Consider the following 13,418-nt stretch of genomic DNA (forward strand, 5'->3'; position numbering starts at 1 on the left):
TCGGACACAGGAAGCTAGACAACCCTCACCAGAGCAGCCCTCAGAGGAGAGACGGCACCGACCCTCACCAGAGCAGCACTCACAGAGGAGAGACAGCAGCGACCATCACCAGAGCAGCCCTCACAGAGGAGAGACAGCACCGACCCTCACCAGAGCAGCCCTCACAGAGGAGAGGCAGCACCGACCCTCACCAGAGCAGCCCTCACAGAGGAGAGACAGCACCGACCCTCACCAGAGCAGCCCTCAGAGGAGAGACAGAACCGACTCTCAGCAGAGCAGCCCTCACAGACGAGAGACAGAACCGACTCTCACAGACGAGAGACAGCAGCGACCCTCACCAGAGCAGCCCTCAGAGGAGAGACAGCAGCGACCCTCACCAGAGCAGCCCTCACAGTGGAGAGACAGCACCGACCCTCACAAGAGCAGCCCTCAGAGGAGAGACAGCACCGACCCTCACCAGAGCAACCTTCACAGAGGAGAGATAGCACTGACCCTCACCATACCATGATAGCAGCCCTCACAGAGGAGAGACAGCACCGACCCTCACCAGAGCAACCTTCACGGAGGAGAGATAGCACTGACCCTCACCATAGCAGCCCTCACAGAGGAGAGACAGCACCGACCCTCACCCGGAAGTCCTTCAAAGAAAACGAAGGCGCGGCCCCGTGACGGAAAACAGAGCTCCCCTCCCTCGGTATGTACAAACTTTGCGTCTCTGTGATACTTTCCTCTTGTGAGAAACCTGTCCACGCCTGTACCTTTGAGTGTGAACAACCTGTCCACGCCTGCACCTTTCAGTGTGAGCGGCCTGTCCTTGTCTCTCCACACTGCACAGCCTGTCCCTTCACAGTGCTTTATTCTGATCTGTCCGGCCTGCCCCGCTCTCACTGTACACCTGTCCCATCTCCACCTGCCCGTCTCTCTGTGGCTCTCACCTCTGGTTCACATTTAACTTCTTAACTCGTTTCACCTCGTGAACTTTCACCAAATTTCAGCTCCTGTTCTCACCTCTAAGCTCCATTTTACCTCCTGTCCTAGTCTTAGTTTCACTGCCCACCCCATCTCATCCCCTGCACCCATTGCACTGGCTGTTCTCATTTTACTTCCTGTCCCTCCCCGGCTCCTATCTCAATTCTGGATCGAATTTTGCCCACTGTCCCACTCTCACAAGTGTCTTCGATCACACACTCTGTCCCACTCATGTCTCTTCCATCTCACCCACTGTCCTACTCTCATACCCTGTTCCCATCTCCCCTCTGTCTGATATTAGGCCTCTGCCTCCTGTCTCACCCCCTGTTCCCCATCTAACCTTGTGAACCAATTTACCCACCCAGCTACCCGTCTTCGATCTCATTCTTACCTCCTGCCCCTCTCACCTCCTGTTCCAATCTCACCTCTTGTTCCCTCTCACCCCCTGTCCCAATCTCACCTCTAGTTCCCTCTCACCTGTGGTTAATTTCTTATCTATTGACCTCTCTCCCCTCCCCAGGTCTGCCACTCACCATGGAAGGCTTCGCCTCTGTGTACTACAGTGAACCATCCGTCATGGGCTTCCTCGCCAACGTCATCAGCGCCTTCCTGGTGGCCCTACAGAACTTCTTTTCCTTCCACACCAAAGTGAGCGCTGAAGGGGTGGAGAACATCCTGGCAGGTGAGTGTGGAAGCCACAGATCACACAAAGAGTTACAGGTGGCGCTGGGATAACATGCATAGGACACTTGGAGGGAGGGGGTACACACTTGCACACACACACGCACGTGTTGCTCAATGCCTATGTTATCTTTTGCAGGGGTCCATCTCATCCTGATTGGAGGACTGACACAGCTCATTGCAGGCTTCCTGTGCTTCCGGAAGTACGATCACCTTGGGAGCACCGCCTTTGTGGCATTTGCCGCCCTCTGGAGCAGCTACGGGGCTACACGTGTCGCCCTGGGCGCGTACCCCACCATCCACAACACCACACAAACCCTGAACATTTCTAACAATCAAACCATCATGGCCGCCTCCCCGCTTCCGGTCGCTGAGAGCGCAGTAGCAGGGCTGGTGGCGTACACCGCCGTCGCCTTCATCCTCTCCTTCTGCTCGGCCACCGTTAACTACGTCATGCCCTTCGTGTTTGGCGCCATCACCCTCACGCTGGTCTTCGAGGCGGTGGGGCTCTTCGGACAGTGGGCGTTGGTGGTCTCGGGGACCCTGGAGCTGCTCATCGTGTTGATTGGGTTCTATGGCGCCACTGCCCTGCTCCTGAAGGGCCTGACCCAGAGGTACGTCCTTCCAGGCTTCGGGAACGCCTTGTTCAGCGTCTTGCTTCTGGGCTCGGCCAACAGCACCTCTTCCAGTGGCATCGGGGAAGAGACCAAGAAGAATTCCAAGTACGCGGAGCCCATGGCCTTGGGACACATCGCCGACGCGGTGGCTGCGTTCATCTTTGCCTTTTATTGCTTTGGGTACATGAAGACCTTCTACATTGGCGCCATCTGGGTCAGCATCAATGCGCTGTCCCAGCTCTGCGCCAGCTACTACAGTTACTTGAGAGAAGACGTCTACCACACCACCAAGCTTGGGCTCCACAGCCTCTTCTGGCTGCTGATGTCCTGGGAAGAGTTCATCCTCACGGTGCTCCTCTCGGGGGACAATGTGGACAAGAGCCGAGCGGGCATGGTGGGGGGCTGGTTCTTTCTGGTCGCCGCTTGCATCCTCTGCCTGATGTCCCTCAACAGAGACCTCCTGGAGGTGCTGCAGAATTCATGCTTCCTCCTCCTCACGGTCTCCACCATCCACCAGATTCCACTCCTGGGATCCCATATCTTCTTCGGAGTGGTCTGCAGCATCTACACTGCCACCTCCCTCTACGCCACTTTTGCCAGCCTCATTAACTCCATCGCTGATAAGTCGCTGATCTCTACTGGACCCCAAGTGATGTCATCGGCTACGCTCCAGGACTTGCTGCTGAGCCTGAAGCGCGTCACCAGCAGGTCTAAGGAGGGCCAGGAGGTCAGCTCCACCAGATGCCAGCTCCCTGATGCCCTCTTCTTCTTCTGCAATGGCCTGGCATCACTCTCTGCCATCCAGGGGTCCCTCAGTGACCCCACCAGAGCCCACCTCACCATCCCTTGGGTGCTGATCCCTGGGGCTCTCTTCCAGTTGTACGTCTGCAGGATCGTGGTCCAGAGAGGGCGAAGATTTGGGTCGGTCCTACCATTCTTTTATGCTGCTGTATGGGCCACATGGGCATGGCTACGACTCGCAGGTAATTTATGATCTCTTAATCTTTACAATGTGTAAAATGTATTCACAAAAGTCCTAGGGATCCAGTGTCATGAAGCTTCTGAGTGGTTTAGATCCTCAGGCACACCAGTAGGGGCAGTGGGGTCATGTATATTTCTGGTTATTGGTTTCATTTGGAGCAGCCATGCATGCAGGTAGTTTCTTGATGACATCACATGCAGTTCTTTCTCTGACTGGGGGGCCCGTGCGACCTGATGAAGTACCTGGGAGGGGTCATATGTGATGGCTGCCAGGTGGGGGGCAAAGGGTTGAAGAGGAGGTGGCCAGTAGGAGGGGACTAATGACTTATGGAACCATTAATGGGTCTGGATAAACTATTGATAAACTATTGTTGATAATCCAGGTGTGGGAAGAACTAAAAGGCATGAATATCATTGTTCAAATAACTGGTCATTTCTTGTACCCGGGGGCATATTTACCAGAATTTAATTTTCGCTTGTCTTCTGACTCATGCGAGAAAACACCTTATACTGGGATAAGGAGCTCAGGGAAGTGTGTATCAACAAATCGGGGCGCACCTGTTCAGGGTGGGGAGGAAGATACAGTTTTGCACATCATCAAAAGTCAACATCCAGCCCCATGATTGGCTGTTAGATGATCGAGGTGTTGACAGTATATGGTCCTCTCCATCCCTTGTCTCTGCTCCTAGCCCTCTCCTGCCTTTGAAGGAAGAGCTCCTTCCTGTGTTCTGTTTCATCCATGACTAACCCTCTGCCCCTCCTCTTCCCTCTCCAGGTCCCCTGCTGAATATCCACGTCGACAGTTATGGTGCATTCACTGTTGGTGCCGTCACCTTCCTGGTCATCAATGTCTTCCTGATATCCTTGGGTAAGTCTCTCCAGATACAGAGGTCCAGTCATCCCTCTGTTGAATCCTTGAGGCCCAGGTGCCCTGACAGACAGCGGCTGCTTCCGGCTGCAGTGGGTATGGGCCGTAGTCTGTCCCTCGATGGTCCATATGGACAGTTCTGGGGCATCGTAGCGTCCTCATCTAAAGACTTAAACAACTGCGACCCCCGCTGACCTCTGAAATATGTCATTTCCGGCCTCTGACGCTATCTTGTTCTGCTTGTTCCACAGTCGCCTATGCCAACGTGGTGCTGGTGCTGCTCGCGCTGCTGATGGAGGCGGTGATGGTCTGTTTCCTGCTCTTCACCTTGGAATGCCTGCCCCTCGCGCTCGAGAGTAAGTGGACGCCTTGACTATGGTTTCCTCTTGTGTGTTAATGCATGTCAGTGATCTCTAAAGGGTTAATAAACAGGCAATATCTATCAAGAGGCATCCCGAGTCCACCTGCAATGTGGTGGGGGCTAAAGGGAAGTGGTCTGTAGAAAGGACTGGAGTTTGCCTGACAAGCCTGTGCTTCTGAAGGGCTGTGGGGGTGAACAGAGTCAGTTACGTGTCAGACTCTGCTAGAGTTGTCTCTACAACGCAAGGGGGGCTGGAATGGAGTCAGTCACAAACCTGACATGTGTCTAGTTCTCTGCCAGACCTCCACGTGTCTTAGTTTCTGTACCTGTCCCTCCACTGCTGCCTTAACATCACCTACTTATAATACGAAGAGTTGGGGTGAGCCCGATAACACTAGGAACCAGGATAATTAAGTATAAACCAAGATAGGAGTTCCTGTACCAGTTTAAATGTTTTACCACACTTAATTTCGTACAGACACAAGGCGAGTGAAAAGTAATCTGTCTTACGTTTTTCTTTTATTGCCTTGGGTGGCATTTCCCTTCTTGAAATCCCTCCTGAAGGGAGCCTCTGTCTTGGTTTAACATTAACTTGATCAGCACACTTGTCTCTTTTGTTGATTTTATGAACTTTGTCTAATTTCCCCCTCTTGGTGTTACTTTCAGTCACTGTATTGTCCGTCTTCAGTGTCGTCTGTATCTACGGAGCGGCGGCATCTCTTGGAAACTGCATTTTCAGCAAGGACCTAATTCCCATGGGACCCTCTTTCTTCAAGGTACAGTGATAAGTACACATGCAATATGTTACGAGCACTATTCTTTCCGATATGTTCAAATTATCCATCTCTGTCCTCTAACGCTATGATGTGCATGTGCTGCTCAAAGGCAGCTGTAGGTGGCGCTGTCTCACTCCTTGTCGGCTCTCTGTCTTTTTAGGAAACGAAGTCAGAGGAGAAAGTTGAGGCGTCCGACTCCTGCGTGTGCCCCGATTCCTATCGCACCAGCAGTCTAAGGACCATCGCCGCCCTGCTGGACCAGGGTGGGGTGTGCGGAGTCCCCACAGACACGGTCTACGCCCTGGCGGCCTCCTGCAAACACCCCGAGGCCATCCAGAAGATTTACACCATCAAGGTGAGCACCGAGGAGCGGACTCAAGGCGGAATTTACCGAGTCCGAGACAGATGCTCTGTCATTGAGAATAAGGGACACCTTTTACCAGAACAGTTAGAAATCACCCTGTGGGCGGAGACATTGTCATGGAAACGTCAGGGTGAAACCATTCTGCAGGGGTGTGATTACCATAGTGATACCAGCCTGGAGTATGTATATATAGATATATTGTCATGGAGACGTCAGGGTAAAACCATTCTGCAGGTGCGGGGTTACCATGGTAATATCTGCATAGAAAGTTCCAGTGTCAAAACGTAGTTAATTATTGGAAGCAGCCAGGGTACTTGTTATCAGATCATCCTGTGCAGAGAGTGCTGGATGGGGATGATAAGGGAGCTGAGGGCTCAGCCCACACATGGCCTCAGGAGAAAATCCTGCTGCGGGGCCAGAAGTGACCAATGAGAATCTATCACATGCACAAGAAAGATGCTATTGCCCCAGAGCACACAGTGAGTCTGCGTTCTCAGACTCACTAACCTTCTCTAAGGGAGCCGAGGGCTTCAGCCCACACATGGCCTCAGGAGAAAATACTGCTTCGGGGCCAGAAGTGACCAATTAGAATCTATCCCAGAGCACACAGTGAGTCTGCGTTCTCAGACACACTGACCTTCTCTGCAGGTGCCATTGGACTGACTTCTGTGTCCAGTGTCTGTCCACTGTAGGTCATTTAATAGGTCCTACAGGCTTTTAACTTATACAATCTCTTGGCTAGCACTAGAGACATTTAGTTTATTTTCAGAGGTGGTGTGATTGGGTCTAAGCTCATTTTTAGGTAGCACGTGATCCTGCACAGAATGTCTGAAGGTCATGACCTCCCTCTTCTCTCTCTAAACCAATCATTTCTCCCCTCTCTTCCATCCTCTGCAGGACCGACCCCTGGAGAAGCCCATCTGTATCTGCATCTCCCACCTGGACCAGCTGCGGGCCGTGAGACCCCCCTTCAGCCCCCTGCTGTGGGACTTCATGGGGAGCGTCTACCCTGGGGGTGTCAGCTGCATTGTCCAGAAGGGGGAGTGGCTGAAGAGGATGGGTGAGTGTGACCTCTTCTGCATGGTCTGTTTCCTTCTACAAAGAGGGGTGGGCTGGGGAGGGTAGAGGGGTGAGGGCTACACATGCCAGAAGTTGTGCCTGGGGACATTCAGGGGTGGGCCCACTTCATGTAAGTGCTGCTTGTCTAGATCATGCTTCATTCACCCCCGCCCCCCCAATGTGTACCGACCCACATCTCATGCAGGGTGTACAGACAAAATATCGACTCCAAAATATCGACTGGACATAATATCGAGTTTTAAATATAGACTGGACAAAATATCGACTGGACATAATATCGACTACAAAAATATCGTTTTTTAGGTAAGTGAAGTAATATCGACTGTATAAAATATAGATAGCAAAAATATCAAATTTTTAATAATATATAATATTTTATAGTGTATTTTTATGTAATAATATGTGTGAATAGTGTGTATTAATGTTATAAAATATTTTATTAAATGAATTTTGGTTTTATAATAATTGCGTAATGTAATTCTGTAGCGGGTTGTGGGTTTATAGGGGAATAGGGTGGGAAGTAATTTAATAATAATTAATTAATTAATATATGTTTGTTAATATTTTTAATTAATAATTAATTGATAATTAATTAATATTAATTAGTTAATTAATTAATATAATTCTGAACATATTTTGTATTAGTAATTAATTGTTAATTAATTAATTGTAATTAGTTAATTACATTAATTAGAGTAAATTTTTAATATATATAATTTTGTGTTATTTTTAAGTAATTAATTTGGAAAAAATAATATTAATTATTAAAATAATTACAGCTAATGTTCTAATATATTTACTTTATTGTTATTGTTAATTAATAATTAATTGGTAATTAAATAATATTGATAAATTTTGGGTAAAGGAGCATTTTTAGGGTTCAGAGTCAGTTTTCAGTTTTAGGGTAAAGGGGCATTTTTAGGGTTCAGGGTCAGTTTTCAGTTTTAGGGTAAAGGGGTATTTTTAGGGTTCAGGGTCAGTTTTCAGTTCATGTGTAAAGGGGTATTTTTAGGGTTCAGGGTCAGTTTTTAGTTCATGGGTAAAGGGCTATTTTTAGGGTTCAGGGTCAGTTTTCAGTTCTTGGGTAAAGGGGTATTTTTAGGGTTCAGGGTCAGTTTTCAGTTTTTGGGTAAAGGGGCATTTTTAGGGTTCAGGGTCAGTTTTCAGTTTTTGGGTAAAGGGGTATTTTTAGGGTTCAGGGTCAGTTTTGGGTTTTTGGGTAAAGGGGTATTTTTAGGGTTCAGGGTCAGTTTTGGGTTTTTGGGTAAAGGGGTATTTTTAGGGTTCAGGGTCAACAAATAAGATTGTAAAAAATTATTTTTATTATTTTCATTTATTATTTAATTATTATAATTTAATTTAAGTAGTTTTAAGTATATTTTAGTAATTAAAATTTAATATTAATTTAATTTAACACTGTTTTTAATAAAGTCGATATTTTTTACATCTATATTATTGTTAACGATATTTTGTACTCGATATTTTTGTACTTACCTGTTTGTAGATACAAACTCGATATTTTGACTGTCGATATTTTGTCCACGATATTTTGGCAAGTCGATATTTTGTCCCTCGATATTATTTCAGTGATCCCTCATGCAGGTATTACACCCACCTGTCACTCCATTCACCCCCCAATGTCTATAGACTCCCATCTGTGGTAGGTATTGTTTGAATGTATTACACTCCATTCATGCCCCAATGTCTACAGACCCCTTCTCATGTACCCATTGCATGCACATATCAAAGTCCAGACACCCCTTTAATGTAGATAGACCCCATCTCATGCAGATATTACATGCACATTCACCCCCAATGCGTACATACCACCCCATTTTCATGTAAGCATTGCATGTACATATCAGGGTCCAGTCACCCCTTTAATGTGTGCAGACCCCCACTCATGCAGGTATTACTTGCACATTCACCCCTAACACGTACAGAACCTCCTTTTCATGTAAGCATTGCATGTACATATCAGGGTCCAGTCACCCCATTAAAGTGTGCAGACCCCCACTCATGCAGGTATTACATGCACATTCGCCCTCAATGCGTACATACCACCCCATTTTCATGTAAGCATTGCATGTACATATCAGGGTCCAGTCACCCCTTTAATGTGTACAGACCCCTGTTATGCAGGTATTGCATGTACATTCACCCTCCTGATGTCTACAGACTCCCGGCTCATGTAACTGTTGCATGTCCATATTAGGGTCCCGTGACCCCCATTCTGTGTACAGTCCAACATCTCATGTAGTTATTGCAAGTGCATATCAGGGTCCAGTGACCCCCATTCTGTGTACAGACCCCTATCGCATGTAGCTATTGCATATACATATCAGGGTACAGTCACCCCATTAATGTCTACAGATTCTAATCTCATGCCGGTATTATATGCACATTCACCCCTAAACGCCACAGACCCCCCATCTCATGTACCCATTGCATGTACATATCAGGGTCCAGTGACCCCCATTCTGTGTACAGTCCCCTAACTCATGCAGCTGTTGGTTGTTTAGACCACACTCCTTACACAGTTCTTATATAAGTATTTGCTTTAACTTTGGGTTTTCTTGTAAGGTCTCAGGCTCTTCAGTTCATCAGCTGGATCTGTGCAGCTCTGTATAAACACAAATACATATATTGCATAGTGTCCTTTGTTTCAAGTAACCATCATTCCACATTTATGCAGCAATATATGTGTTTTCTGTGTGTAGCTTCGTAGATGCTGTTTTACTTTGCATTCTGGTATTTGTAGTCCAGCATTTGTAATGAAAATCAAACTGAATCAGAACTCAGTTGAAAACATGATGGGACGGATTCCTTCTCTTCCATGAGACAACACAGGGGCTCTAGTCTGTTTGGACTGGAGTTCCAACTCTAAATCTAAATGTGGCCATGCCAGTGCCAGGCCAGGCAGGCGCAGTGGCGTAACGCATAATGATGGCGCCCCCTACAGAGTGTAAGGAGGTGCCCCTTAGTCTCCCATATCTCACAGATATTCATTGGCTATTGGCTAAATGGGCCCACCTAAAGCTTTTGGGGTCTCTGATGTCTTTGGGGCCGCCTGCGCCGCAGAGGCTCCGGGGGCCTGTGTTAGTCCCCTGGCCCGGCGGACTTACATCAGTGAATAGTACAGCAGGAGGCGCGATGGAAGCCAAGCTACGGCCTGGCCCTCCCTGGCCCAAACCACCAATGGGAGAAACAACAGAGAGTGCCCACGCTTGGGGTGTGGCAGGGTCTGGAAGAGGTCACTTGTGGCTTAATTATAATCACTTTTCTGTCGTAATAATGACATTGGAATAACAAGCATTGGCACCATCAATAGCTCTGACATTATTGAACTAATGCAAGCAAGCTGCATTTGTGATATTACTTTTCTCCATTTATTACCACTTTTAAAGCTAGCCCTATTGACTTTACCAGAGCATGCCTGCTTTAAACAGTTGGACTGTGCACCATTATATATTGTGTGTCTGAGAGTGTATGTATGTGTGTGTGTGTAAACATATAAATATATGTGACTCTTCCACAGGTCCTGACTAAAACATTAAATAAACTCTGCAGCAATGACAAATCAAAACAAAGAAGCGTTGTTTTTTGTATTCTGTGCATGCATGAGATACATAATTTATTGTGTGATGAGTCAATGCACTTTGCTGTTGTAAAATAGTCCTTAATGCAGGCAGGCTGATACACTAAACAGCAATAAAATTAGGATAACATAAGGGATAAATACTTTCTGGTTGGAGACTATTGTAAAGAATTTATAACAATGTGTCTTGCCAACAGCTGGACTGTCAAGACAGAACAAACCAATGTGTGCATGTTTCTCACAGTTTGTAATACTTTCGTAGTAGCACAAGTTCTTTCATACTAAATGAACAAATGTCTGTCCACTGCACAACCAGTGAAATCATGTTTCCAAGGACCTCAATTAAGTGTTGGTGTTCCGAAGCGAAACCATTCAAACATCAGCTCAAATTAAGCACTGCCATCTGCAGGCCTGCCAGCTCCAATGGTGCCACCGTGTGACACACAACATCGGCCCCCTTTTCACGGTCACACGGTGAGGAGCCGATATCACACAGTGACAGAGAAACACGCTGGAAACCACTTAAACCTTGCATGTCCAGCTCGCTTCGGAGGCTTTGAACTGCCCCCGGCCATTAAGGAGTGTGAAAACACCACAGGACATCAGCAACAGCCTCAAGCAAGCTTTCTATTGGAGGAGAGGGCTTTGGGGCAGGGCGGAGCCAGAAGCACCTCTTAGGCACTTCTAGGCACGAGGCTCCGCCCCTCCAAGGCACTGACATTATGGTGAAAATGCTGCTTTAGTTGTCAGGTCTGCATCTGGTGGAATTGCTATACAGCACCCCCGTTAAGGATGCACAGTAAATAAATACAGTCAAACACAAATGCTCACTCACTCACACCTGACATTTTGCTGATTAATTTTGTTATTTTCTCCTCCTGCAGGAGTTGGACCAGCTTATGACATTGTGGGCACCAAAGACTCCATCATGATCCGAGTGCCGGACCACACTATCTCTGCCCACCTGACCGACATGACCGGCCCTCTGGCCATCACCTCCGCCAATCCCAGCGGGGAGTGTGATAGCACCCACCATGACATGGTCATCTCGTGAGTACACACTCAGAACAGGGGTTGGATTCAGGAAAAGGGTGTGAGTGGGGCCTTCTGCGGATGAGATGGTGCCTGGGGTTTGAGAGTTACTAGATGGCTGCAAGGGGCTGAGGGCAGGGGCAAGGGTTGCTGAAGGCATGAGCTGAAGATTCTGAAAGGTTAAAGGAAAAGCGTAGGAGTATTGATGGGTGATGTGCTACTTTGAATGAGTTCTGTTTTTATAAGGATTGGGCTAGCGTTGATCGGTTACTTGGGGTCTTCTGAACGGTGGGTGGTTTACTGGTTCTACTGAAAGGTGAAGGAAGGGGTAACAGTATTTGTGATATCACAGCCATATGTAAGGGTGTTTGAGATGCTTGGCATAAGCCTATATGTGGGCGCATTAAACACAGGTGTGTTTGACCCGTTGAGGTCAGGTAGATGTTTGCCAGCCTGCAGCTTCCCCTCAATCCCCCGCACCTGAGCCTTTGTCGATGATTACTTGAAATTAGTGATTTTGTATTTCCTCTCTGTGTTCCAGGCGTCTTCAACACAAGCTGGAGGGGGTGCTGTGTGATGGCGACTCCTACGAGATGGTGGGCTCCATGGTGGTGAACTGTCTGAGGATAGACGAAGGTGGGTCTCAACCAATGCTTGTTTCTGTTTCCTCTCTCCCCCTGCTATTCCCAAAGTAGACTCAGGAGCATCCATGGATGTGAACAGAGTGCTCTGCTCCCCACCACCCCTCCCCACCCACCAAACACCTGCCATGAGATTTGGGAAACACCAGTTCTGGTCCAGTGCATTCCTGGTGTCCAAGGCAGACAGGCCTACAAAGCCCACAATGAATGGACAGCTGAAGCATGAAAGGGGCCAGAATGAATGCGTAACTAAAAGATGCACTTTATCGAGCCCCTGAGGAAAACTCCAAGCGCTTGGTCTAAGTTTGCAGGGATGCCACCTGAGGTTTCCTACCTGTGCCGACTCCTGACCCCCACTTTCAAATTAACAAGCCTTTCTCTTTATCATTAGTCTGCACCATTGGTGTAAAATGTTGCATCATTTGTTTCACAACATTTTGCAAAAATTACATGAACGGTTGGAAAGTGAGGATATGTATGGCTATCTCTTCTTTCTCCATTTATATACGGATCAGATGTATGAGGATAAAACATTTTTTTTTCTAATTACATGAACGGTGTAAAATGTGGTTGCATGAAAATTTCATGGCCGTGGAAGTTTTCGAGTCTGTGTTTTAGCAGTTTATTGTTTCCATGATATCCCACCCTGCCCCAGCCATTCAATGTCTCCTTGAGGGCCGATCCCCACGCTTTCTCCAGTCATTATATGCCACGTGAGAGGGCGGGTCCCTCCTGTACTCCTTCACCCATTGGTTCCTGAGGGGCCAATCCCCACTGTGCTCATTATGCTTGTCTCCTCCCCTCCCTCTGCTGCTCACAGACCTCAGCCCTGTCCACGCTCTCTCAATCTCATGCTGTTGTGCTTCTTCCTTTCCAGGGATCCTGAGCATCGTGAGGGAGGGCTGCGTCCCCACCACCCACATCATGCAGACGTTCGAGCGCGTGAAGAACGCGCAGGTGTGAGGTTACCTCGTGCTACGACCAGCCTTGTTCTACTGACCACAGCAGCATCTGCACAAGACCTGAGCCAGCTGCCATTTGCACTTTATTAACTGGAAATGGAAGCATCACAATCTGAGGCCGTATATCCGCATCAAGCCTGGGCCGAAAGGAAGACATTACCAGAACAGACTTACAGACTTCAGTGGAGTCGGACATTCTTACAGACAGCTCACAATACTTTTTTGTCATCATACTTCATTTGGATTGATAGGCAGATGATTTCTACCCTTCACTCTCCAACAAGGCATTGACCTGAAAGTCAGTGCTTGATGATGTGTACAGCTCGATCCCACGCCCCTCAGGATGCACGGGCACAGATCCAATGTATATATACTGTTGCATTCTGTTTGCGTTCTTTGGTTGAATATTATATTTTACCCTCTGTCCTTTTAATTTATTTTTAATGTAAATCTGATATCGATATTGAGGATAAATTCTATTTATTTTG

The 13,418-nt window shown here is 47.7% G+C and overlaps 1 protein-coding gene across 1 annotated transcript; it reads left to right on the forward strand.

Moving 5' to 3' along the window:
- Positions 1 to 1,503: 1,503 nt before the first annotated feature.
- On the forward strand, positions 1,504 to 12,931 carry LOC147689195 (uncharacterized). Its single transcript, XM_086940024.1, has 10 exons — positions 1,504 to 1,651; positions 1,790 to 3,250; positions 4,024 to 4,116; positions 4,368 to 4,472; positions 5,144 to 5,253; positions 5,414 to 5,608; positions 6,515 to 6,677; positions 11,180 to 11,345; positions 11,869 to 11,963; positions 12,846 to 12,931. Exons 1-10 carry the CDS (start codon positions 1,504 to 1,506, stop codon positions 12,929 to 12,931), a joined length of 2,622 nt encoding a protein of 873 aa, XP_086796150.1.
- Positions 12,932 to 13,418: the final 487 nt, after the last annotated feature.

The sequence above is a fragment of the Lissotriton vulgaris genome, chromosome 10 (assembly GCF_964263255.1).
Source record: "Lissotriton vulgaris chromosome 10, aLisVul1.2, whole genome shotgun sequence".
In the NCBI taxonomy this organism is placed as follows: Eukaryota; Metazoa; Chordata; class Amphibia; order Caudata; family Salamandridae; genus Lissotriton; species Lissotriton vulgaris.

Bases quoted from the DNA above. Each gene is read 5' to 3' on its own strand.
- LOC147689195 (XM_086940024.1), top strand. From the start codon at position 1,504: ATGGAAGGCTTCGCCTCTGTGTACTACAGTGAACCATCCGTCATGGGC. The intron at 4,117-4,367 runs GTAAGTCTCTCC...CTTGTTCCACAG, and splicing joins TGTCTTCCTGATATCCTTGG to TCGCCTATGCCAACGTGGTG. The intron at 5,254-5,413 runs GTACAGTGATAA...CTGTCTTTTTAG, and splicing joins TGGGACCCTCTTTCTTCAAG to GAAACGAAGTCAGAGGAGAA.